The following is a 26124-nucleotide window of genomic DNA, read 5'->3' as shown; positions in this document are numbered from 1 at the left end:
TAGACACACACAAATGCTCAGTCATGTATACATAGCTTACAAAGCTACTCCCCTAAGATCACTGATTAACATCTTTAACTGCACACGCCACTATTATCTTTCAAAGTCCAACAACACATGTTGTTTACTCCAAAAGACCATGGGCGCTTTTCCATATGGCCTCTTCCCCTTATCTCATTATATTGGTGGCGTGGCTCAGACACTTTAAAAAATAAAATGCATACATTCATTAAAGCATGTTTGCACATTGTATTGACTATATTCCTTTTTTAGACATGCATCTGGACTTATAAAATGTCAATCATGTTTACTATATTTTATCTTTGACATTTCCCAACATTTTCCTTAATGATACATAAATTATTACCATACGTGAAGGAGCGACACAGAGTACCAGGTACACACACACCGTGAAGGAGCGACACACACCAGAGTTACACAAACCCCTACCCGTACTGACACCCTCTCTCTCTCTCGTCTCTCTCTCTCTCTCTCTCTCTCTCTCTGTCTCTGTCTGTCTCTCTCTCTCTCTCTCTCTGTCTCTCTCTCTCTGTCTCTCTCTCTCTGTCTCTCTCTCTCTGTCTCTCTCTCTGTCTCTCTGTCTCTCTCTCTGTCTCTCTCTCTCTGTCTCTCTCTCTGTCTCTCTGTCTCTCTCTGTCTGTCTCTCTGTCTCCAGTGTGTATAACGGCCTGGTTGGCTTTGCGTCTCCGTTGGTGACAGAGAGGGGGCGGAGACTGTTCCAGCCCCCACCTCTACAGCTCAGACCAGCTTCGCTGCAGGTAACTACACCCCCCTCATGGTGCACTACCCTGGCTGAAGGCACCCTACTCCCAATGTAGTGCACTACTATGGTCCCTGGTCAAAAGTAGGGCACTACATAGTGAATAGGGTGCCCTTTGTTTAATGTGATAACCTGTGTTAATAAATACCAGAATGAGGAAAAATTGCATCTCGCTTCAGAGCTCACAGGCAATGATTACGCTCCCTGTTCTCTTTCCTCTCTCTCTCCCCCTCTCCTGCTCTCTCCCCCTCTCCTGCTCTCTCTCCCCCTCTCCTGCTCTCTCTCCCCTCTCCTGCTCTCTCTCCCCCTCTCCTGCTCTCTCCCCCTCTCCTGCTCTCTCTCCCCTCTCCTGCCTCTCTCTCCCCTCTCCTGCTCTCTGCCCCCTCTTCTGCTCTCTGCCCCCTCCCCCCAGCGGTGAAGTGCAGCGGTGTAAGACTCAGACGGACTCAATGTCCCAGAATTCACGCAAGCTCCTCCCCCGTAACCTTGGCACCCCCGGCGGACACCCCCTTGCGCTCAGACGATGACCAGCAAGGGTCTGAATCCCAGCCCCAAGCGGTCTGTACGTGACCCCAAGACGGGACGAGGTACGACCCTAACCTCTATCTAACCCCTGACCTCCAATTCAATGAGTGCATTATTTGAAGAAGTGGCAGAAAAAAATATCACGCTTACAAAGTATTCAGACCCTTTACTCAATACTTTGTTGAAGCACCTTTGGCAGCGATTACAGCCTCAAGTCTTCTTGGGTATGACGCTACAAGCTTGGCACACCTGTATTTGGGGAGTTTCTCCCATTCTTCTCTGTAGATCCTCACAAGCTCTGTCAGGTTTGATGGGGAGCGTCGCTGCACAGCTATTTTCAGGTCTCTCCAGAGATGTTCGATCAGGTTCAAGTCCGGGCTCTGGCTGGGCCACTCAAGGATTTTCAGAGACTTGTCCCAAAGCCACTCCTGTGTTGTCTTTGCTGTGTGCTTAGGGTCGTTGTCCTGTTAAAGGTGAATCTTCGCCCCAGTCTGAGGTCCTGAGTGCTCTGGAGCAGGTTTTCATCAAGGATCTCACTGTACTTTGCACCGTTCATCTTTGCCTCGATCCTGACTAGTCTCCCAGTCCCTGCCGCTGAAAAACATCCCCACAGCATGATGCTGCCACCACCATGCTTCACCTTAGGGATGGTGCCAGGTTTCCTCCAGACGTGACGCTTGGCATTCAGGCCAAAGAGTTCCATCTTGGTTTCATCAGACCAGAGAATCTTGTTTCTCATGGTCTGAGAGTCTTTAGGTGCCTTTTGGCAAACTCCAAGTGGGCTGTCATGCGTTTCACTGAGGAGTGGCTTCCGTCTGGCCACTCTACCATAAAGGCCTGATTGGTGGAGTGCTGCAGAGATGGTTGTCCTTCTGGAAGGTTCTCCCATCTCCACAGAGGAACTCTAGAGCTCTGTCAGAGTGACCATCGGGTTCTTGGTCACCTCCCTGACCAAGGCCCTTCTCCCCCGATTGCTCAGTTTGGCCGGGCGGCCAGCTCTAGGAAGAGTCTTAGTTTCAAACTTCTTCCTTTACAGAATGATGGAGGCCACTGTGTTCTTGGGGACCTTCAATGCTGCAGTAATGTTTTGGTACCCTTTCCCAGACCTGTGCCCCTGTCTCGGAGCTCTACGGACAATTCCTTCGACCTCATGGCTTGGATTTTGCTCTGACATGCACTGTCAACTGTGTGACCTTATATAGACAGGTGTGTGCCTTTCCAAATAATGTCCAATCAATTGAATTTACCACAGGTGGACTCCAATCAAGTTGTAGAAACATCTCAAGGATGATCAATGGAAATAGGATGCACCTGAGCTCAATTTCGAGTCTCGTAGCAAAGGGTCTGAATACTTACGTAAATAAGGCCTTTATATTTTTTGTTTTTAATAAATGTGGTAACATTTCAAAATGCCTGTTTTCGCTTTGTCATTATGGGGTATTGTGTGTAGATTGCTGAGGAAATTGTTTTATTTAATCAATTTTAAAATAAGGCTGTAATGTAACACAGTGTGTAAAAAGTCAAGGGGTCTGAATACTTTCCGAAGGCACTGTATAAGGAATAGGGTGCCATTTGGTACGCAACCTGTGGGGCTCTGAGGCTTGCTGTCTCGGACGTCTATCTGTCCGTGTGTGTGTTGACTATGACGTGGTGTGTGTGTTGACTATGACGTGGTGTGTGTGTTGACTATGACGTGGTGTGTGTGCTGACTATGACGTGGTGTGTGTGCTGACTATGACGTGGTGTTTGTGTTGACTATGACGTGGTGTGTGTGTGTGTTGACTATGACGTGGTGTGTGTGCTGACTATGACGTGGTGTGTGTTGACTATGACGTGGTGTGTGTGTTGACTATGACGTGGTGTTTGTGTTGACTATGACGTGGTGTGTGTGTTGACTATGACGTGGTGTGTGTGCTGACTATGACGTGGTGTTTGTGTTGACTATGACGTGGTGTGTGTGTTGACTATGACGTGGTGTGTGTGCTGACTATGACGTGGTGTTTGTGTTGACTATGACGTGGTGTTTGTGCTGACTATGACGTGGTGTGTGCTGACTATGACGTGGTGTGTGTGTTGACTATGACGTGGTGTGTGCTGACTATGACGTGGTGTTTGTGTTGACTATGACGTGGTGTGTGTGTGTGTTGACTATGACGTGGTGTGTGTGCTGACTATGACGTGGTGTGTGTGTGTGTTGACTATGACGTGGTGTTTGTGTTGACTATGACGTGGTGTGTGTGTGTGTTGACTATGACGTGGTGTGTGTGTGTGTGTTGACTATGACGTGGTGTTTGTGTTGACTATGACGTGGTGTGTGTGTGTTGACTATGACGTGGTGTGTGCTGACTATGACGTGGTGTTTGTGTTGACTATGACGTGGTGTTTGTGCTGACTATGACGTGGTGTGTGTTGACTACGACGTGGTGTGTGTGTTGACTATGACGTGGTGTGTGCTGACTATGACGTGGTGTTTGTGTTGACTATGACGTGGTGTGTGTGTGTGTGTTGACTATGACGTGGTGTGTGTGCTGACTATGACGTGGTGTGTGTGTTGACTATGACGTGGTGTTTGTGTTGACTATGACGTGGTGTGTGTGTTGACTATGACGTGGTGTGTGTGCTGACTATGACGTGGTGTTTGTGTTGACTATGACGTGGTGTGTGTGCTGACTATGACGCGGTGTGTGTGCTGCAGCTGTCCAGGAGAGGAACTCGTACGCGGTGAGCGTGTGGAAGAGGGTGAAAGCCAAGCTGGAGGGGAGAGACGTGGACCCCAACAGGAGGATGAGTGTCTCTGAGCAGGTAGCGACACACTGCTTTACACACTGCTTTACACACTGAGCAGCTAGCTACACACTGCTTTACACACTGAGCAGCTAGCTACACACTGCTTTACACACTGAGCAGCTAGCTACACACTGCTTTACACACTGAGCAGCTAGCTACACACTGCTTTACACACTGAGCAGCTAGCTACACACTGCTTTACACACTGAGCAGCTAGCTACACACTGGGCAGCTAGCTACACACTGCTTTACACACTGGGCAGCTAGCGACACACTGCTTTTACACACTGGGCAGCTAGCGACACTGCTTTACACACTGAGCAGCTAGCTACACACTGCTTTACACACTGGGCAGCTAGCTACACACTGCTTTACACACTGGGCAGCTAGCTGCACACTGCTTTACACACTGGGCAGCTAGCTACACACTGCTTTACACACTGGGCAACTAGCTGCACACTGCTTTACACACTGGGCAGCTAGCTACACACTGCTTTACACACTGGGCAGCTAGCTACACACTGCTTTACACACTTTGTTGACAACTGCTCTTTCCTCCTCCTTTGCCTAATCCCGGTCTCCTCTCTCCCCTTTCCTCCTCTCCCTCTCCTCTTCTATCCCTCTCTCTCTTCTCCGTCTCCTCACCTCCCCTCTCTCCCTCACCTCTCCAGGTGGACTGTGTGATAAAGGAGGCCACCAACATGGACAATCTGTCCCAGCTCTACGAGGGTTGGACAGCCTGGGTGTGAACGGTGTCTCCCTGTGGTGCATCTCTTTGGTTCCAGCACACAACCGAGCCTCGCAGTGGGAGGGTTAGACATCCAACCGAACCTCCAGACCAGACACCCAGATACCCTGTTACCCACCTGCCCTGTTCTGGCAGGGTTAGGGTTAGGCGTGTCTGTCTGGGCCTGGGGGGGGGGGCGAAGGAAGGAGGGGAGGAGCCGCTGGAGCAGCAGCACTCAACCGTGCCACACGCTGATGGGGAAGGAGGGGGGAGGGGGGGGTCAAGATACCCCCCCCCATATAACCTCCTAGGGGCCTACCATGGAACCCGTACCCCGTACCGTAGCAGCACTAAAGCTGTCTGCCTGCCTGCCTGCCTGATTGGCTGGCTTCACCCAGTCCCACCCAACCCTGCCACCTGGCAATGGACCCAGCTAACACAACCAGCTAAAGGGTCACTCTGCAGTCTGTCTGCAGCCCGATCCGACCACCCTGCTTGTCTGTTCAGGTGGGGGGGTCTGTCTGGGACAGGAAGGGGAGCAGAGAAATTGGGAGGGAAGGTGTGATAATAAGTCCCTCCCCCTCTACCCTATGTTTTGAATAACCTTTACCCTCCCCAAATGAAAACCACCACCCTCCACTCACTGTTACCACCGATGACCCCCCCCCCCCCCCCCCCCTTTAACAGCTGAGCTGGTTTACCCAGCATGCCGTTGGGTTTGGACCTCATTCAGAGGGGTGGAGAAAGGGGCAGATTTGCCAGGGTCTGAAGAGCAGGTTGCTCCTGTTTTTAAACCAATCGCCTCCCTGATGGTACAGTGATTCTGATTGGCCAGCGACTAAGCTGCGTGAGTTGTGATTGGGCAGGTGTGGCATGGGGGGGGGGAGAGAGAGAATCTGTCGGCTCAATGGACTCCATCCGAAGCCTGAGGGGAAAATGATTTCAGGAAATAAAATTGTCATCAGACTTTTCTTTTTTCTTCTCTGAAACATTTATTGTAAAACAGAAGAAAAAAAATACATATTTTACAAAGCTCTTTAGAAATTGTGTATCACACAAGTTTCACATTAAAAATGGATTATCAAGTGGAGATCGGGTTTTTGGGGAGAAGATTCACTGTTGTGTGGTGTTTTTTTAAATGTTTCGGCACTGCGTAAAAATGTGCCTCAAGTTAACTAATCCTATTGTCTGAAGTTATGATTTTCTGTTAGGGGAGTTGAGATTTGGGGATTGACTGAGAAAGGACGACAAAGTGGTCAAAGTTCTAGCTAGTTATTATCTGAACCTTGGTTTTCATCCCGAATGGCACCATATCCCCTATACAGTGCACTACTTTTGACCAGAGACGTTTGGGTCGAAGGTAGTGCCCTAAATCGGGAATAGGGTGTCACTTGGGACGTAAACCTTGACCTGAGAGAAATCCATGTAAAATCAATTTTTCTTCAATGTGCATCTTTATTCATATCTGTTGTATTGTAGGCTTCTCCTCCCTCCCCCCTCGTTTATAAAAGAGAAAACCTTTAGACTAGATTGCTTTTTCCTTTTTTGACTCTCTGCCTGTGTGTGAGTAAGTAGTATCCTTCCTTCCTAATATGGTATGTATACTCTCCAGCCCTATAGCTTGTGTTTTACTGATCCTTACTAACTGTCCTTCTAGTTTTACCTTTTTTAGTGGGAGAAATAAGTAGAATAGACAAGTAAAGGAATAGTGGATGTTTATTTTTTGGGTGATAGTACAAAACTGTTATTTCTTAAAAGATTTTATTGGATTTTGTTTGAAATAAACGTGGATTTAAAATTGTCGTCGGTTTTTCGGTCTCTGTTTTGTATTTGCAGAACATATGCATCGTTAATTACATTTTAGTCATTTAGCAGACTCTCTTATCCAGAGTGACTTACAGTTAGTGAGTGCATACATTTTTTTTTTATATATTTTTTTTTTTATACTGGCCCCCCGTGGGAATCGAACCCACAACCCTGGCGTTGCAAAAGCCATGCTCTACCAACTGAGCTACATCCCAGCCGGCCATTCCCTCCCCTACCCTGGACGACGCTGGGCCAATTGTGCGCCGTCGCATGGGTCTCCCGGGTCGCGGCCGGCTACGACAGAGCCTGGATTCGAACCAGGATCTCTAGTGGCACAGCTAGCACTGCGATGCAGTGCCTTAGACTATTTTTAATGTCTACGATGCGATGGCTGATCTTTTTCATTCTTGTACGGTGAAAATACAGTGAAGTTATTTTATTCTAGAATTATTTCTCCAGGTGGAAAGATTGATACTGTAAACTGAACATATGAACTGTGTGTACATAGAAAATGGAAGAACATGCAGATTTTTAGGACCCTCTCCATACACTTTTCCATTGTTTTTCTAGGTCCCATACTCTCATAACTAAAAAAGACTGAAATGTGCATGTACTTCCGCTGCTTTGGATGAGAAGCCACACTGTTGAAAACACTTTTATTTACACTGATGTGGAAACAGGATGGGTGGAGAAAGCTGGCTAACTGTTTTCAGTGGTAAAAAAGAGACTAGGCTGTGTCCCAGACGGGACTGTGCCCTAAGGGGAATATGGTACAATTTGGGACTTTGCCAAGGAAAGGAATTCACTTCAGACTATCCAGTAATGGTTATAAACTGGTGAATGAGCTCACTGGTCAATCAGCCAATAAACGAATCAAGATCCAGTCAGTGAGGGGGAAATGTAACACAGAGGACCTTGAGGACTTCAGCTGTGGTCGGTGGCCCAAACGCCTGACTGACATTAAATTAATCTTCCAATTCCATTCAAGCTAAACCTAATCAAGTGATTTGTGAAATTGGTCAGAGTTTCGCCAATTAAATGATTGCTCTTTCTACTAATTTCCTTGTGGTAGGAGTTTCCTCCTGCGAAACAAACGGTTTATTGATTTTAAATGAATTGGGTCATAAATGTCAGCTGAGGGGTTTTATTTTGGGCGAGGCCGAGAAAAGTGGCGTGAACTACATTACCCATAAAGCCTTTAGCCATGACGCGTTTTTTTTGTACGTGTTAAAAAAAACATCCTGCCAGGCAGCTAGCGGTTGGTTTGTGAAACCTGCAAGAGCCACAAAGACGAGAGGGAGGCGTCTGCTGCGTCCCTGGGTCGTTTCAAATTTGCCTTTAAAACATCGTAAGATTAAACAACCGCTAGTTATGGCAGAGGGAGACAACAAAAGCGCGAACGTACTCGTAAGTAACGTTATCCCACCTTCGACTTGACAAGCCTTTGTTCCTAAGCTAGTTAACGTCGTAGTGTTGCTTGACTCTTGCTGTCAACGGCCTAAATGCTAACAATTAGCCAGCTATGCTAGCATTAGTTGGACGTAGCTTGCTAGCGAAGAAGGATCAGTGAAATGAAAACCGTGCCCAACAACACATTCAATCTTTAATCTGCCCGTCTGAGTGAATTAACCAAGTCATGGTTTGTTAGACGGCCTATATCATTTTACATAGGCCGATAACGTTAGCTACGCCAACAACATTAGTTATGTAGTCTAATATTGGCCTTTAGCTAACATTATTGCTTATTATTTAGTTAACTAGCTGTTAACGCATGAGATCGCTAATTGATGAAAGGCGGTCTTTTAACTAGCATACAGCTAGCTGTGTTTATTTGACTGGCTACCCAACAGAGCAGCTGGCCGTAAGGTTATTTTAAATGTGACAGACGTTCAGCTGGCAATCCGAGCGAGCCTAATGTCTGGCTAATTTGTATCGTGTGAAATTCCCAACATTGCGCTACCTTAACTATTTGATCAGCCACAGAAAGATAACTAAGATATAGTTCAAAAGTTAGACGATTTACTCAGAGAATGTAGCATGATTAGAGTGAATAGTGTAATGAAGACCATGGTCAGAAGTGGTCACTGCTCCGACCGTTGGCAGAACGGTGCTAAATTCCAACGTCAACTGACAAGCTAGCTATTGGCTGCAGGTTCGTGTGTGATAAACGCGGAATAGAAAACCAAATGGATCATATTAATTAACAACGCTAAAACAGAATTGCAATATCTACCCTCCCCGGAAAACTGTTCATGTTTTCATAGTGAATGTCTTAGTCTAACCTTTTAGATTGCCATAGAAACGGCCCCTCTCAACATTGATTGACCAGGGTTAGAGGAATAGAAAGCCACGGATCTGGGGGGATGAATATGACGAGGGTATCAAGTTGATTTTGATTGGTCCAAAGCGCAGACGTTACCGTCTCCCAATGCCGAAAAAATGGAAGAGAACTAGCGAAGGTCACTACATACTAACGTTATCATTTAATCAACACTTAAGTACAAGCATATTAGGTAGTAATATTGTAGAGAACAATCTAATTATTAATTGTATGTGATTCATAGTGACATGGGCTAAACTAGGTTTAGACATTAATTTAGTTGCACCCTCTTGAATTTATCTGTATTTCACTACATTCTCGAGCAGTGGTTCCCAAACTGTTGGGGGAGCCCCCCAGGAACTCAGTCCTGCTTTCAACTTACTCCTGAAAGTTGTAATAGTAGAACACAAGGTGCAATTTCGAAATTGGGTATTGCATCATCAGTTTCCCACTTGTCATGTCAGTCATTGCATTTCTTAGAGCTATTTATAACTTGTAAGTAATGTCCAGACTATCCCATGTCAACTAACGTTTTTTTAGCTAGGTTTTTTTAGCCCATAGATTTTGTAATGTTCGAGTCATTCAAATCACATGAATACACATTAGACATGACAAAATGTATAGAATTGCAAGAAAATTAGCTTTAAAACTGCAAAAACAGTGACCATAGAAAGACGTGCTGTGCGTGGGAAAAAGTTTGTGAACTGCTGTTCTAGAGCAGTGAGTGAACGCCCTAGAATCTGGTTGAAATTGTTTTCAGTCAAATTGTGCTTTGACAGCTTAACGATACCTCTCAGATGCAGCAGTCAGGCCTCGTCTGTCATTGATTACATTTAACCACTAAACAAATCTACTACAGAGGATCAACTGACAACTAGGATGGACCACGATGATGATCTGTCTCGAAAACAAGTCTGTAACGTTAATAGCTATGCCTTTTCCTGGCTGGCTGTGCGTCATGAGACGCATGGTGTTTAGTGCCCTTGGAATGAGATGGCTGTATGAAGACAATGTGGGATTATTTCACTTCCCCGACCATTCACAAGGACACCTCTGTTTTCCTCAACCCCGTAGCTCTGCTCAGCTGCCAATTTTTTTATTTCTTTTTTTTGATTAATTTAACCTTTATTTAACCAGGCAGGTCAGTTAAGAACAAATTCTTATTTAAAATGCCGGCCTAACCCGGCCGACGCTGGGCCAGTTGTGCGCCACCCTATGGGACTCCCAATCACGGCCAGATTGTGATACAGCCTGGAATCAAACCAGGGTCTAGTGAGGCCTCTAGCACTGAGAGATGCGGTGCCTTAGACTGCTGCGCCACTTGGGAGGGAACTGATAGTGGTAGATGGATGTTTGGAAGTCAGCAGGGCTTAAGGTATTAGCTAGCCTTGAGGAATTAAACAGTGGTATTTCTGTGGTGCAGTCTGAACCCTAGTCCCTATATAGTGCACTACGCTTTGACCAGAGCCTATAAGGAATATGGTACCATTTGGTGCTCGGCCTTAGATTAGAGCTCTTTAGATTAATAGGCTAAACTGTCAACTATATGTGAATTGGAGTTCAGAGTTGTCTGGCTGAGAGTTGGCTGGCTTTTTCTTCAGAGTCCACCAGTGAATCTGGAGTCCTTTTTTCAACCCCGTCCTGTTATCAGGCTACGTTTTCACTCACCTTGGGGGACTATTAATCAGACTGGTCAAATTGCTACTTTCTATGTCGGGAGCTGGGGATTTGTGTATGTATTTAAACTGACCTTAACCCCATGGCTCTGCAATAGACTAGCGTCCTGTCCAGTGGGTGTACTTGTACATCAAGCTGCCTCACTCTACAAAAAACAGGAGATAAGCTCCTGTCTTATCGGCCGTTCTGGCTCGTACAAGGCTACTCCCTAACCTCTGTCTCTGTGTGTCTCCCTGTGTGTGTGGCTCTGGCGTGCTCCCTGCCCCAGGCCCAGGAGACGGCCCAGCTGGAGGAGCAGCTGCAGGGCTGGGGAGAGGTGATCCTGGCTGGGGACCAGGTGCTGCGCTGGAAGAAACCATGGTTCCCTGGAGCCCTGATGGCAGCCACCACACTGCTCTTCATGTGAGAGAACTCACACATACACGCAATCAACATGATCACCTTTACCTGTAGCAGCATGGTGGCTCCAGCAGGATGTTGCAGTCAGCATGATCACCTTTACCTGTAGCAGCATGGTGGCTCCAGCAGGATGTTGCAGTCAGCATGATCACCTTTACCTGTAGCAGCATGGTGGCTCCAGCAGGGTGTTGCAGTCAGCATGATCACCTTTACCTGTAGCAGCATGGTGGCTCCAGCAGGGGTGTTGCAGTCAGCATGATCACCTTTACCTGTAGCAGCATGGTGGCTCCAGCAGGGTGTTGCAGTCAGCATGATCACCTTTACCTGTAGCAGCATGGTGGCTCCAGCAGGGTGTTGCAGTCATTATAATTATTTGCTACATTAACACTGCACACCACACAGAGAAGGGACACACACACACACCACACAGAGAAGGGACACACACACACACACACACACACACGGGACACACACACACACACACACACAGAGAAGGGACACACACACACACACACACCACACAGAGAAGGGACACACACACCACACAGAGAAGGGACACACACCACACAGAGAAGGGACACACACACACACCCACCACACAGAGAAGGGACACACACACCACACAGAGAAGGGACATTTTGAAGTGAGTGTAGGCCTACCGTTTATGCATTCGAATGGCCGATGTGCTTCCGGCGGTTACTCTATTGTCATGCTAGACACTCGTATTGTGAAACACTGCCAATTGGAGAAATAAATCATACAGCCCTGGATAGCTGGGATCCACCTCTTTTCAGTAATTACCATCAAAACTGTTTTCCCAAGATTGCGTTTAGAAATTCTGCCCGGTGACTAGGCTTATTACAACACATTTCTTTCCACACAGCAATCAGCGGTGTGAGGAGTTGCGTGTCTCGCCACTCCGACAGTTGATATTCAGCTGATAAAAGTCGCTCTGGATAAGAGCGTCTGCTAAATGACGTAAATAAATAAACGACATGGCTACTTAACAGCTTCGGGAATTAATATAGACTACAAAATGTAATTATTACAACATTCATTTTTATTTCTTCCTTTATTTAACCAACAAGTGATGTCTGTAAATAATGTTCATGTCTTGACAAGCAAGCAGCTCCAGGTCCCCAGAATTTAAAACGCATTTCCTGCAATTCTACACAGTTTAACATGATTTATTATGCATCTCTTGGGGGCTATATGGAGGGGGGCTAAATGGAGGGGGGCTATATGGAGGGGTATTTTGAAAACGCAGTGTAAGTGGGAAGGCTCCCTCAACCCCCAAATAAATGATGAAAATGAACCTATAGACTGATGAGCATGACTGTCAAATATATTTTCGGCAGCTAACTGATTAGCGGTTAACATCACTACTTTATATGTACCTCTCCCCATGTCGATAGGGGAAATGAATGTCCGAACAGTATAATTACTTTTAGCACAATGGCCATAACAAAAAGTTTAACCGATTTTATAAACCGTGTTGTCACTTGACTTGTGTGTTAAGGTGGACGTTTTTTTTTCTTGGTCAATACACATTACAAAAATAATTTGGCGTATGAAAATGTGGGCAGGGAACAAGCTACAACTGCTACTGACTGGTACTTAAAGAACTTGAATGAATGGATAAAACCCAATTTGACTTTTATAGCTCTTATTATAAAATGTCATGCATGTACATCACTCTTTAAGACATTATGCCTAGTGTGGCCCCCCTGTAGCTCAGTTGGTAGAGCATGGCGCTTGCAACGCCAGGGTTGTGGGTTCTGCTTCCCACGGGGCCAGTATGGAAAATGTATGCACTCACTAACTGTAAGTCGCTCTGGATAAGAGCGTCTGCTAAATGACTAAAATTTAATATAAAGTACCGTCTTTCCTGTTACATCAGCTACTGTACCTGTATTTTGTCAAACCCAAACCTCAATATTTAGTGTGTGTACCATGTAAACATGTCTAACTGCACTCTGCATTCATTGTGTAGGTGTGAAACGCTTAAAGGCTCTTCCCAAAACAACAGTCCAAGCAGTGGGTGGCAACAAAAAATAATCTATAAACCAAAACGGTTCCAGTTCGGGTAGAAAGTGGTTGAGCAGGTGCCGGAGCGGTGACAGGATCTAACGGTGGTTCAGCTACTTAGTCGTTGGATAACTGTCCATTTGGTTCAGCTGAAACGGGGTTGTGTCTCCAGTTTTCTTTTCGGGATCCGGACAAATGTTTCCAGGACACCGGAGTTGATGTGGGCAGCAAGATCCCTGTGGTCGCGAAAGCAAACGAACTGCTCCTCATCAATCAAATTCTCTGCAGCATAAGCATTCTTTAATGAGTTGGCATTGGAGCACAGTTGCCACAACTGCACCATCCATCTGCGTTCATCCTGGGGATGGGGTGGGGCTGTGGTCCCGCTGTAGCCTCGGTGGCTAGAGCGGTGGCGGCCGTACGAAGCTCAATTAGCCTCTTCTTCATCGTCGTACTCGGGCTCATAGCCGCGGGATCTAGGGGTGCTGCAGCACCCCCTCAAAAAAATACTGGTCAGCGGAGCGGGGAGAAAAATACCCCCACCCCAAAACATCTTCCCACGGCCATGCACGGGCTCAAATAATGACGACCCCATCAGCGCCCTTACAGTCGTTTTCTTAATCTCTCGTGAGTATTTCGTTGTCAGACATGTTTGTAACGCTAGGCTACTGTCTTCACTTCTCCCTGTATAACTCATCTGTAACGCTAGGCTACTGTCTTCACTTCTCCCTGTATAACTCATCTGTAACGCTAGGCTACTGTCTTCACTTCTCCCTGTATAACTCATCTGTAACGCTAGGCTACTGTCTTCACTTCTCCCTGTATAACTCATCTGTAACGCTAGGCTACTGTCTTCACTTCTCCCTGTATAACTCATCTGTAACGCTAGGCTACTGTCTTCACTTCTCCCTGTATAACTCATCTGTAACGCTAGGCTACTGTCTTCACTTCTCCCCTGTATAACTCATCTGTAACGCTAGGCTACTGTCTTCACTTCTCCCTGTATAACTCATCTGTAACGCTAGGCTACTGTCTTCACTTCTCCCTGTATAACTCATCTGTAACGCTAGGCCACTGTCTTCACTTCTCCCTGTATAACTCATCTGTAACGCTAGGCTACTGTCTTCACTTCTCCCTGTATAACCCATCTGTAACGCTAGGCTACTGTCTTCACTTCTCCCTGTATAACCCATCTGTAACGCTAGGCTACTGTCTTCTCCCTGTATAACTCATCTGTAACGCTAGGCTACTGTCTTCACTTCTCCCTGTATAACTCATCTGTAACGCTAGGCCACTGTCTTCACTTCTGCCCTGAACAAAACTTGCATCTGTGATTGTGAATAAGGGCCATGCATGCAGTTTTTACGTCAAAGTCCACTCTAAAATGTGCAGTTTTGTCACACAACACAATGCCACAGATTTTGAGGGAGCGTGCAATTGGCATGCTGACTGCAGGAATGTCCACCAGAGCTTTTGCCAGAGAATTGAATGTTCATTTCTCTACCATAAACCGCTTCCAAAGTCGTTTTAGAGAATTTGGCGGTACGTCCAACCGGCCTTACAAATGGCGTCGTGTGGGTGAGCGGTTTGCTGACGTCACCATGGTGAACAGAGTGCCCCGCGGTGGGGTTATGGTATGGGCAGGCTACGGATGACGAACACCATTGCATTTTATCGATGGCCATTTGAATGCACAGAGATCCTGAGGCCCATTGTTGTGCCATTCATAGGGCCTAATGAGTTTATTTCAATTGACTGATTTCCTTTATATGAACTGTAACTCAGTAAAATCTTTGAAATTGTAGCATTTATAATTTTAGTTCGGTATAGTAAATGTAGCTTTTCAGACGTAACCCTTGATAGAAGACCTAATTTCTCTGGTCGCCGCTTGACTTTGTTTTGACCTGCAGTGGAATTGAGACGTCTGACCCTCTCTCCTTTTTTTTTTCTTCCCCTGTCTTTCTCTACCTCTCCTTCCCTCCCTCCCTCTCTCCAGGATGATCTACTACCTGGACCCGTCGGTGCTGACCGGCCTGTCCTGCTCTATCATGCTGCTGTGTCTGTCTGACTACCTGGTGCCCACACTCGCCCCCCGCGTCTTCGGATCCAACAAGTGGTGAGGGGAGGGGGGGTATATCTGGGGTACAGGGTGGGTGGGGTATATCAGGATTATAGGGTGGTATATTTGGGATACAGGGTATATCTGAGGTACACGGTGGTGGGTATCCGAGTTAACAGCGCCGGAGAAGATGGCTGCCGCTTTACAGCCCTCTAACCAATTGTACTATTATGTGTGTTTTTCCGCGTTATTTGTAATTTATTTTGTACATAATGTTTATGCCATCGTCTCTTATAACCAAAAAGAGCTTCTGGATATCAGGACAGCGATTACTCACCTCGCATTGGACGAAGACTTTTCTTCAACGAGTCGGACGCGAAGGATATTCTACAGACACCCGGCAAGGCCCAGATCCCCGTCATTCGCCTGAGGAAGAGACGGAGATATCGTGGACGTAGGTCGGGGTGCCTTGTAAGGATCCGCCGGCAGCGCAGTAAACTGCCTCTCCCATCAATACTATTAGCCAACGCTCAATCTTTTGAGAATAAAATTGACGATTTAAGATTACGGTTATCCTACCAACGGGACATTAAAAACTGTAATATCTTATGTTTCACGGAGTCGTGGCTGAACGACAACAATGATACCATTCAGCTAGCAGGCTACACGCCATCGGCAGGACAGAAACGGCTGGCTCCGTAAGACAAAGGGTGGCGGTCTCTGTATATTTGTAAACAACAGCTGGTGTACAAAATCAAATACTAAGGAAGTCTCGAGGTTTTTGCTCGCCTGAGGTAGAGTATCTTATGATAAGCTGTAGACCACACTATTTACCAAGAGAGTTTTCAGCTATATTTTTCATAGCTGTCTATTTACCACCACAAACCAATGCTGGCATTAAGATTGCACTGAATGAGTTGTACAAGGCCATTAATCAACAGGAAAACGCTCATCCAGATGCAGCCTCCTAGTGGCCGGGACTTTAATGCAGGGAAACTTAAATCCGTTCTACCTAATTTCTACCAGCATGTCAAATGTGCAACCAGAGGGAAAAAACTCTAGACCACCTTTTACCCACACACAGAGACGCATACAAAGCTCTCCCTCGCCCTCCATTTGGCAAATCTGACCATAACTCTATCCTCCTGATTCCTGCTTATAAGCAAAAACTGAAGCAGGAAGCACCAGTGATTCGGTTAATAAAAAAGTGGTCAGATGACGCAGATGCCAAGCTACAGGACTGTTTTGCTAGCACAGACTGGAACATGTTCCGGGATTCTTCAGACAGCATTGAGGAGTACACCACATCAGTCACTGGCTTCATCAATAAGTGCATCGATGATGTCGCCCCCACAGTGACCGCACGTACATACCCCAACCAGAAGCCATGGATTACAGGCAACATCCGCACTGAGCTAAAGGGTAGAGCTGCCGTTTCAAGGAACGGGACTCTAACCCGGAAGCTTATAAGAAATCCCGCTATGACCTCCGACGAACCATCAAACAGGCAAAGAGTCAATACAGGTCTAAGATTGAATCATACTACACTGGCTCTGACGCTCGTCGGATGTGGCAGGGCTTGAAAACTATTACAGACTACAAAGGGAAGCACAGCCGCGAGCTGCCCAGTGACACAAGCCTACCAGACGAAGCTAAACCACTTCTATGCTCGCTTCGAGGCAAGCAACACTGAAGCATGCATGAGAGCACCAGCTGTTCCGGACGACTATGTGATCACGCTCTCCGTAGCCGATGTGAGTAAGACTTTTAAGCAAGTCAACATTCACAAGGCCGCTGGGCCAGACGGATTACCAGGGCGTGTACTCCGAGCATGTGCTGACCAACTGGCAAGTGTCTTCACTGACATTTTCAACATGTCCCTGACCGAGTCTGTAATACCAACATGTTTCAAGCAGACCACCATAGTCCCCGTGCCCAAGAACTCTAAGATAACCTGCCTAAATGACTACCGACCCTGGCACTGACGCTCTGTAGCCATGAAGTGCTTTGAAAGACTGGTCATGGCTCACATCAACAGCATAATCCCAGAAACCCTAGACCCACTCCAATTTGCATACCGCCCCAACAGATCCACAGATGATGCAATCTCTATCGCACCCACACTGCCCTTTCCCCACCTGGACAAGAGGAACACCTACGTGAGAATGCTATTCATTGACTACAGCTCAGCATTCAACACCATAGTGCCCTCTAAGCTCATCACTAAGCTAAGATCCTGGGACTAAACACCTCCCTCTGCAACTGGATCCTGGACTTCCTGACGGGCCGCCCAGGTGGTAAGGGTAGGTAACAACACATCTGCCACACTGATCCTCAACACGGGGCCCCCCTCAGGGGTGCGTGCTCAGTCCCCTCCTGTACTCTCTGTTCACCCATGACTGCATGGCCAGGCACGACTCCAACACCATCATTAAGTTTGCCGACGACACAACAGTGGTAGGCCTGATCACCGACAACGATGAGACAGCCTATAGGGAGGAGGTCAGAGATCTGGCCGTGTGGTGCCAGGACAACAACCTCTCCCCTCAACGTGACCAAGACAAAGGAGATGATTGTGGACTACAGGAAAAAAAAGAGGACTGAGCACGCCCCCATTCTCATCGACGGGGCTGTAGTGGAACAGGTTGAGAGCTTCAAGTTCCTTGGTGTCCACATCACCAACGAACTATCATGGTCCAAGCACACCAAGACAGTCGTGAAGAGGGCACGACAAAGCCTATTCCCCCTCAGGAGACTAAAAAGATTTGGCATGGGTCCTCAGATCCTCAAAAAATTCTACAGCTGCACCATCGAGAGCATCCTGACTGGTTGCATCACCGCCTGGTATGGACTGTCTCCTGTCTCTAGCACCAGTCTGTAGTTAGTGGTGTATCAGGACTGTCTCCTGTCTCTAGCACCAGTCTGTAGTTAGTGGTGTATCAGTACTGTCTCCTGTCTCTAGCACCAGTCTGTAGTTAGTGGTGTATCAGGACTGTCTCCTGTCTCTAGCACCAGTCTGTAGTTAGTGGTGTATCAGTACTGTCTCTAGCACCAGTCTGTAGTTAGTGGTGTATCAGTACTGTCTCTAGCACCAGTCTGTAGTTAGTGGTGTATCAGGACTGTCTCCTTTCTATAACACCAGTCTGTAGTTAGTGGTGTATCAGGATTGTCTCCTGTCTCTAGCACCAGTCTGTAGTTAGTGGTGTATCAGTACTGTCTCCTGTCTCTAACACCAGTCTGTAGTTAGTGGTGTATCAGGACTGTCTCCTGTCTCTAGCACCAGTCTGTAGTTAGTGGTGTATCAGTACTGTCTCTAGCACCAGTCTGTAGTTAGTGGTGTATCAGGACTGTCTCCTGTCTCTAGCACCAGTCTGTAGTTAGTGGTGTATCAGTACTGTCTCCTGTCTCTAGCACCAGTCTGTAGTTAGTGGTGTATCAGGACTGTCTCCTGTCTCTAGCACCAGTCTGTAGTTAGTGGTATATCAGTACTGTCTCTAGCACCAGTCTGTAGTTAGTGGTGTATCAGGACTGTCCCCTGTCTCTAGCACCAGTCTGTAGTTAGTGGTGTATCAGGACTGTCCCCTGTCTCTAACACCAGTCTGTAGTTAGTGGTGTATCAGTACTGTCTCCCTGTCTCTAACACCAGTCTGTAGTTAGTGGTGTATCAGTACTGTCTCTAACACCAGTCTGTAGTTAGTGGTGTATCAGGACTGTCTCCTGTCTCTAGCACCAGTCTGTAGTTAGTGGTGTATCAGGACTGTCTCCTGTCTCTAGCACCAGTCTGTAGTTAGTGGTGTATCAGTACTGTCTCCTGTCTCTAGCACCAGTCTGTAGTTAGTGGTGTATCAGGACTGTCTCCTGTCTCTAGCACCAGTCTGTAGTTAGTGGTGTATCAGTACTGTCTCCTGTTCTAACACCAGTCTGTAGTTAGTGGTGTATCAGTACTGTCTCCTGTTCTAACACCAGTCTGTAGTTAGTGGTGTATCATGACTGTCTCCTTTCTCTAACACCAGTCTGTAGTTAGTGGTGTATCAGGACTGTCTCCTTTCTCTAACACCAGTCTGTAGTTAGTGGTGTATCAGGACTGTCTCCTGTCTCTAGCACCAGTCTGTAGTTAGTGGTGTATCAGTACTGTCTCCTGTCTCTAACACCAGTCTGTAGTTAGTGGTGTATCAAGACTGTCTCCTGTTCTAACACCAGTCTGCAGTTAGTGGTGTATCAGTACTGTCTCCTTTCTCTAACACCAGTCTGTAGTTAGTGGTGTATCAGGACTGTCCCCCTGTCTCTAGCACCAGTCTGTAGTTAGTGGTGTATCAGGACTGTCCCCTGTCTCTAGCACCAGTCTGTAGTTAGTGGTGTATCAGGACTGTCTCCTGTCTCTAACACCAGTCTGTAGTTAGTGGTGTATCAGTACTGTCCCCTGTCTCTAGCACCAGTCTGTAGTTAGTGGTGTATCAGTACTGTCTCCTGTCTCTAACACCAGTCTGTAGTTAGTGGTGTATCAGGACTGTCTCCTGTCTCTAGCACCAGTCTGTAGTTAGTGGTGTATCAGTACTGTCTCTAGCACCAGTCTGTAGTTAGTGGTGTATCAGGACTGTCCCCTGTCTCTAGCACCAGTCTGTAGTTAGTGGTGTATCAGTACTGTCTCCTGTCTCTAGCACCAGTCTGTAGTTAGTGGTGTATCAGGACTGTCTCCTGTCTCTAGCACCAGTCTGTAGTTAGTGGTGTATCAGGACTGTCCCCTGTCTCTAGCACCAGTCTGTAGTTAGTGGTGTATCAGGACTGTCTCCTTTCTCTAGCACCAGTCTGTAGTTAGTGTTGTATCAGTACTGTCTCTAGCACCAGTCTGTAGTTAGTGGTGTATCAGGACTGTCTCCTGTCTCTAGCACCAGTCTGTAGTTAGTGGTGTATCAGGACTGACTCCTGTTCTAACACCAGTCTGTAGTTAGTGGTGTATCAGGACTGTCTCTAGCACCAGTCTGTAGTTTGTGGTGTATCAGGACTGTCTCCTGTCTCTAGCACCAGTCTGTAGTTAGTGGTGTATCAGGACTGTCCCCTGTCTCTAACACCAGTCTGTAGTTAGTGGTGTATCAAGACTGTCTCCTGTTCTAACACCAGTCTGCAGTTAGTGGTGTATCAGTACTGTCTCCTTTCTCTAACACCAGTCTGTAGTTAGTGGTGTATCATGACTGTCTCCTGTCTCTAACACCAGTCTGTAGTTAGTGGTGTATCAGGACTGTCTCTAGCACCAGTCTGTAGTTAGTGGTGTATCAGGACTGTCTCCTGTCTCTAGCACCAGTCTGTAGTTAGTGGTGTATCAGGACTGTCTCCTGTCTCTAGCACCAGTCTGTAGTTAGTGGTGTATCAGTACTGTCTCCTGTCTCTAGCACCAGTCTGTAGTTAGTGGTGTATCAGGACTGTCTCCTTGTCTCTAGCACCAGTCTGTAGTTAGTGGTGTATCAGTACTGTCTCTAGCACCAGTCTGTAGTTAGTGGTGTATCAGTACTGTCTCTAGCACCAGTCTGTAGTTAGTGGTGTATCAGGACTGTCTCCTTTCTATAACACCAGTCTGTAGTTAGTGGTGTATCAGGATTGTCTCCTGTCTCTAGCACCAGTCTGTAGTTAGTGGTGTATCAGTACTGTCTCCTGTCTCTAACACCAGTCTGTAGTTAGTGGTGTATCAGGACTGTCTCCTGTCTCTAGCACCAGTCTGTAGTTAGTGGTGTATCAGTACTGTCTCTAGCACCAGTCTGTAGTTAGTGGTGTATCAGGACTGTCTCCTGTCTCTAGCACCAGTCTGTAGTTAGTGGTGTATCAGTACTGTCTCCTGTCTCTAGCACCAGTCTGTAGTTAGTGGTGTATCAGGACTGTCTCCTGTCTCTAGCACCAGTCTGTAGTTAGTGGTATATCAGTACTGTCTCTAGCACCAGTCTGTAGTTAGTGGTGTATCAGGACTGTCCCCTGTCTCTAGCACCAGTCTGTAGTTAGTGGTGTATCAGGACTGTCCCCTGTCTCTAACACCAGTCTGTAGTTAGTGGTGTATCAGTACTGTCTCCTGTCTCTAACACCAGTCTGTAGTTAGTGGTGTATCAGTACTGTCTCTAACACCAGTCTGTAGTTAGTGGTGTATCAGGACTGTCTCCTGTCTCTAGCACCAGTCTGTAGTTAGTGGTGTATCAGGACTGTCTCCTGTCTCTAGCACCAGTCTGTAGTTAGTGGTGTATCAGTACTGTCTCCTGTCTCTAGCACCAGTCTGTAGTTAGTGGTGTATCAGGACTGTCTCCTGTCTCTAGCACCAGTCTGTAGTTAGTGGTGTATCAGTACTGTCTCCTGTTCTAACACCAGTCTGTAGTTAGTGGTGTATCAGTACTGTCTCCTGTTCTAACACCAGTCTGTAGTTAGTGGTGTATCATGACTGTCTCCCTTTCTCTAACACCAGTCTGTAGTTAGTGGTGTATCAGGACTGTCTCCCTTTCTCTAACACCAGTCTGTAGTTAGTGGTGTATCAGGACTGTCTCCTGTCTCTAGCACCAGTCTGTAGTTAGTGGTGTATCAGTACTGTCTCCTGTCTCTAACACCAGTCTGTAGTTAGTGGTGTATCAAGACTGTCTCCTGTTCTAACACCAGTCTGCAGTTAGTGGTGTATCAGTACTGTCTCCTTTCTCTAACACCAGTCTGTAGTTAGTGGTGTATCAGGACTGTCCCCTGTCTCTAGCACCAGTCTGTAGTTAGTGGTGTATCAGGACTGTCCCCTGTCTCTAGCACCAGTCTGTAGTTAGTGGTGTATCAGGACTGTCTCCTGTCTCTAACACCAGTCTGTAGTTAGTGGTGTATCAGTACTGTCCCCTGTCTCTAGCACCAGTCTGTAGTTAGTGGTGTATCAGTACTGTCTCCTGTCTCTAACACCAGTCTGTAGTTAGTGGTGTATCAGGACTGTCTCCTGTCTCTAGCACCAGTCTGTAGTTAGTGGTGTATCAGTACTATCTCTAGCACCAGTCTGTAGTTAGTGGTGTATCAGGACTGTCTCCTTTCTCTAACACCAGTCTGTAGTTAGTGGTGTATCAGGACTGTCTCCTTTCTCTAACACCAGTCTGTAGTTAGTGGTGTATCAGGACTGTCTCCTTTCTCTAACACCAGTCTGTAGTTAGTGGTGTATCAGTACTGTCTCCTGTCTGTAGCACCAGTCTGTAGTTAGTGGTGTATCAGTACTGTCTCCTGTCTCTAGCACCAGTCTGTAGTTAGTGGTGTATCAGGACTGTCTCCTGTCTCTAGCACCAGTCTGTAGTTAGTGGTGTATCAGTACTGTCTCCTGTCTCTAACACCAGTCTGTAGTTAGTGGTGTATCAGGACTGTCTCCTGTCTCTAGCACCAGTCTGTAGTTAGTGGTGTATCAGTACTGTCTCTAGCACCAGTCTGTAGTTAGTGGTGTATCAGTACTGTCTCCTGTCTCTAACACCAGTCTGTAGTTAGTGGTGTATCAGGACTGTCTCCTGTCTCTAGCACCAGTCTGTAGTTAGTGGTGTATCAGTACTGTCTCTAGCACCAGTCTGTAGTTATTGGTGTATCATGACTGTCTCCTTTCTCTAACATCAGTCTGTAGTTAGTGGTGTATCAGGACTGTCTCCTTTCTCTAACACCAGTCTGTAGTTAGTGGTGTATCAGGACTGTCTCCTGTCTCTAGCACCAGTCTGTAGTTAGTGGTGTATCAGTACTGTCTCTAGCACCAGTCTGTAGTTAGTGGTGTATCAGGACTGTCTCCTTTCTCTAACACCAGTCTGTAGTTAGTGGTGTATCAGGACTGTCTCCTTTCTCTAACACCAGTCTGTAGTTAGTGGTGTATCAGGACTGTCTCCTGTCTGTAGCACCAGTCTGTAGTTAGTGGTGTATCAGTACTGTCTCCTGTCTCTAGCACCAGTCTGTAGTTAGTGGTGTATCAGGACTGTCTCCTGTCTCTAGCACCAGTCTGTAGTTAGTGGTGTATCAGGACTGTCTCTAGCACCAGTCTGTAGTTTGTGGTGTATCAGTACTGTCCCCTGTCTCTAACACCAGTCTGTAGTTAGTGGTGTATCAGGACTGTCTCCTGTCTCTAGCACCAGTCTGTAGTTAGTGGTGTATCAGGACTGTCTCTAGCACCAGTCTGTAGTTTGTGGTGTATCAATACTGTCTCCTGTTCTAACACCAGTCTGTAGTTAGTGGTGTATCAGGACTGTCCCCTGTCTCTAGCACCAGTCTGTAGTTAGTGGTGTATCAGGACTGTCTCCTGTCTCTAACACCAGTCTGTAGTTAGTGGTGTATCAGGACTGTCTCCTGGCTCTAGCACCAGTCTGTAGTTAGTGGTGTATCAGGACTGTCCCCTGTCTCTAACACCAGTCTGTAGTTAGTGGTGTATCAGGACTGTCTCCTGTCTCTAGCACCAGTCTGTAGTTAGTGGTGTATCAGGACTGTCTCCTGTCTCTAACACCAGTCTGTAGTTAGTGGTGTATCAGTACTGTCTCCTGTCTCTAGCACCAGTCTGTAGTTAGTGGTGTATCAGTACTGTCTCCTGTCTGTAGCACCAGTCTGTAGTTAGTGGTGTATCAGTACTGTCTCCTGTCTCTAGCACCAGTCTGTAGTTAGTGGTGTATCAGGACTGTCTCCTGTCTCTAGCACCAGTCTGTAGTTAGTGGTGTATCAGTACTGTCTCCTGTCTCTAACACCAGTCTGTAGTTAGTGGTGTATCAGGACTGTCTCCTGTCTGTAGCACCAGTCTGTAGTTAGTGGTGTATCAGTACTGTCTCCTGTCTCTAGCACCAGTCTGTAGTTAGTGGTGTATCAGGACTGTCTCTGTCTCTAGCACCAGTCTGTAGTTAGTGGTGTATCAGTACTGTCTCCTGTCTCTAGCACCAGTCTGTAGTTAGTGGTGTATCAGGACTGTCTCCTGTCTCTAGCACCAGTCTGTGTTAGTTAGTGGTGTATCAGTACTGTCTCCTGTCTCTAACACCAGTCTGTAGTTAGTGGTGTATCAGGACTGTCTCCTGTCTCTAGCACCAGTCTGTAGTTAGTGGTGTATCAGTACTGTCTCTAGCACCAGTCTGTAGTTAGTGGTGTATCAGGACTGTCTCCCCTGTCTCTAGCACCAGTCTGTAGTTAGTGGTGTATCAGTACTGTCTCCTGTCTCTAGCACCAGTCTGTAGTTAGTGGTGTATCAGTACTGTCTCCTGTCTCTAGCACCAGTCTGTAGTTAGTGGTGTATCAGGACTGTCTCCTGTCTCTAACACCAGTCTGTAGTTAGTGGTGTATCAGGACTGTCCCCTGTCTCTAGCACCAGTCTGTAGTTAGTGGTGTATCAGGACTGTCCCCTGTCTCTAGCACCAGTCTGTAGTTAGTGGTGTATCAGGACTGTCTCCTGTCTCTAGCACCAGTCTGTAGTTAGTGGTGTATCAGGACTGTCTCTAGCACCAGTCTGTAGTTAGTGGTGTATCAGGACTGTCCCCTGTCTCTAGCACCAGTCTGTAGTTAGTGGTGTATCAGTACTGTCCCCTGTCTCTAGCACCAGTCTGTAGTTAGTGGTGTATCAGGACTGTCTCTGTCTGTAGCACCAGTCTGTAGTTAGTGGTGTATCAGTACTGTCTCCTGTCTCTAGCACCAGTCTGTAGTTAGTGGTGTATCAGTACTGTCTCTAGCACCAGTCTGTAGTTAGTGGTGCATCAGGACTGGCTCCTGTCTCTAGCACCAGTCTGTAGTTTGTGGTGTATCAGGACTGTGTCTAGCACCAGTCTGTAGTTAGTGGTGTATCAGTACTGTCTCTAACACCAGTCTGTAGTTTGGTGTATCAGGACTGTGTCTAGCACCAGTCTGTAGTTAGTGGTGTATCAGTACTGTCCCCTGTCTCTAGCACCAGTCTGTAGTTAGTGGTGTATCAGGACTGTCTCCTGTCTCTAGCACCAGTCTGTAGTTAGTGGTGTATCAGGACTGTCTCCCTGTCTCTAACACCAGTCTGTAGTTAGTGGTGTATCAGTACTGTCTCTAGCACCAGTCTGTAGTTAGTGGTGTTTCAGTACTGTCTCCTGTCTCTAGCACCAGTCTGTAGTTAGTGGTGTATCAGGACTGTCTCCTGTCTCTAGCACCAGTCTGTAGTTAGTGGTGTATCAGTACTGTCCCCTGTCTCTAGCACCAGTCTGTAGTTAGTGGTGTATCAGGACTGTCTCCTGTCTCTAGCACCAGTCTGTAGTTAGTGGTGTATCAGTACTGTCCCCTGTCTCTAGCACCAGTCTGTAGTTAGTGGTGTATCAGGACTGTCTCTAGCACCAGTCTGTAGTTAGTGGTGTATCAGGACTGTCTCTAGCACCAGTCTGTAGTTAGTGGTGTATCAGTACTGTCCCCTGTCTCTAGCACCAGTCTGTAGTTAGTGGTGTATCAGGACTGTCTCCTCTCTCTAGCACCAGTCTGTAGTTAGTGGTGTATCAGTACTGTCTCCTGTCTCTAACACCAGTCTGTAGTTAGTGGTGTATCAGTACTGTCTCCTGTCTCTAGCACCAGTCTGTAGTTAGTGGTGTATCAGGACTGTCTCCTGTCTCTAGCACCAGTCTGTAGTTAGTGGTGTATCAGTACTGTCTCTAGCACCAGTCTGTAGTTAGTGGTGCATCAGGACTGTCTCCTGTCTCTAGCACCAGTCTGTAGTTTGGTGTACCACTCACCCACAAACAGGATCAAGCCTGACCTGCTGAGGAGTGACGGACTCCATCCTAACTGGAGGGGTGCTCTCCTCTTATCTACCAACATAGATAGGGCTCTAACTCCTCTAGCCCCACAGTGAAATAGGGTGCAGGCCAGGCAGCAGGCTGTTAGCCAACCTGCCAGCTTAGTGGAGTCTGCCAATAGCATAGTCAGTGTAGTCAGCTCAGCTCATACCCATTGAGACTCTGTCTGTGCCTCGACCTAGGTTGGGCAAAACTAAACATGGTGGTGTTCACCCTAGCAATCTTATTAGGATAAAGACCTCCTCCATTCCTGCCATTATTGAAAGAGATCGTGAT

The 26124-nt window shown here is 47.0% G+C and overlaps 2 protein-coding genes across 2 annotated transcripts; both read left to right on the top strand.

The window, feature by feature from the left end:
• Positions 1–1290: 1290 nt before the first annotated feature.
• LOC123489661 (serine/threonine-protein kinase SMG1-like) lies at positions 1291–6623 on the top strand. Its single transcript, XM_045220097.1, has 3 exons — positions 1291–1368; positions 4002–4108; positions 4765–6623. Exons 1-3 carry the CDS (start codon positions 1305–1307, stop codon positions 4840–4842), a joined length of 249 nt encoding a protein of 82 aa, XP_045076032.1. The 5' UTR covers positions 1291–1304; the 3' UTR covers positions 4843–6623.
• Positions 6624–7859: 1236 nt separating this feature from the next.
• Positions 7860–15166, top strand: LOC123489660 (ADP-ribosylation factor-like protein 6-interacting protein 1; the record flags this gene model as incomplete). The annotated part of the gene is made up of 3 exons (XM_045220096.1): positions 7860–8033; positions 10892–11025; positions 15047–15166. Coding segments are annotated over exons 1-3 (290 nt in total), but the record flags the coding sequence as incomplete, so codon positions are not given.
• Positions 15167–26124: the final 10958 nt, after the last annotated feature.

Source organism: Coregonus clupeaformis, unplaced genomic scaffold, assembly GCF_020615455.1.
Source record: "Coregonus clupeaformis isolate EN_2021a unplaced genomic scaffold, ASM2061545v1 scaf3141, whole genome shotgun sequence".
Classification (NCBI taxonomy): Eukaryota; Metazoa; Chordata; class Actinopteri; order Salmoniformes; family Salmonidae; genus Coregonus; species Coregonus clupeaformis.
The sequence above is the reverse complement of the archived record's forward strand: the minus strand, read 5'-3'. Positions and strand labels throughout refer to the sequence as shown.

What these genes read in the sequence shown, in the direction of transcription:
- LOC123489661 (XM_045220097.1), top strand. Translation starts at nt 1,305, where the DNA reads ATGACCAGCAAGGGTCTGAATCCCAGCCCCAAGCGGTCTGTACGTGAC. An exon ending in TGACCCCAAGACGGGACGAG is followed by an intron (nt 1,369 to 4,001) that starts GTACGACCCTAA and finishes TGTGTGCTGCAG; the next exon opens with CTGTCCAGGAGAGGAACTCG. An exon ending in GGATGAGTGTCTCTGAGCAG is followed by an intron (nt 4,109 to 4,764) that starts GTAGCGACACAC and finishes TCACCTCTCCAG; the next exon opens with GTGGACTGTGTGATAAAGGA.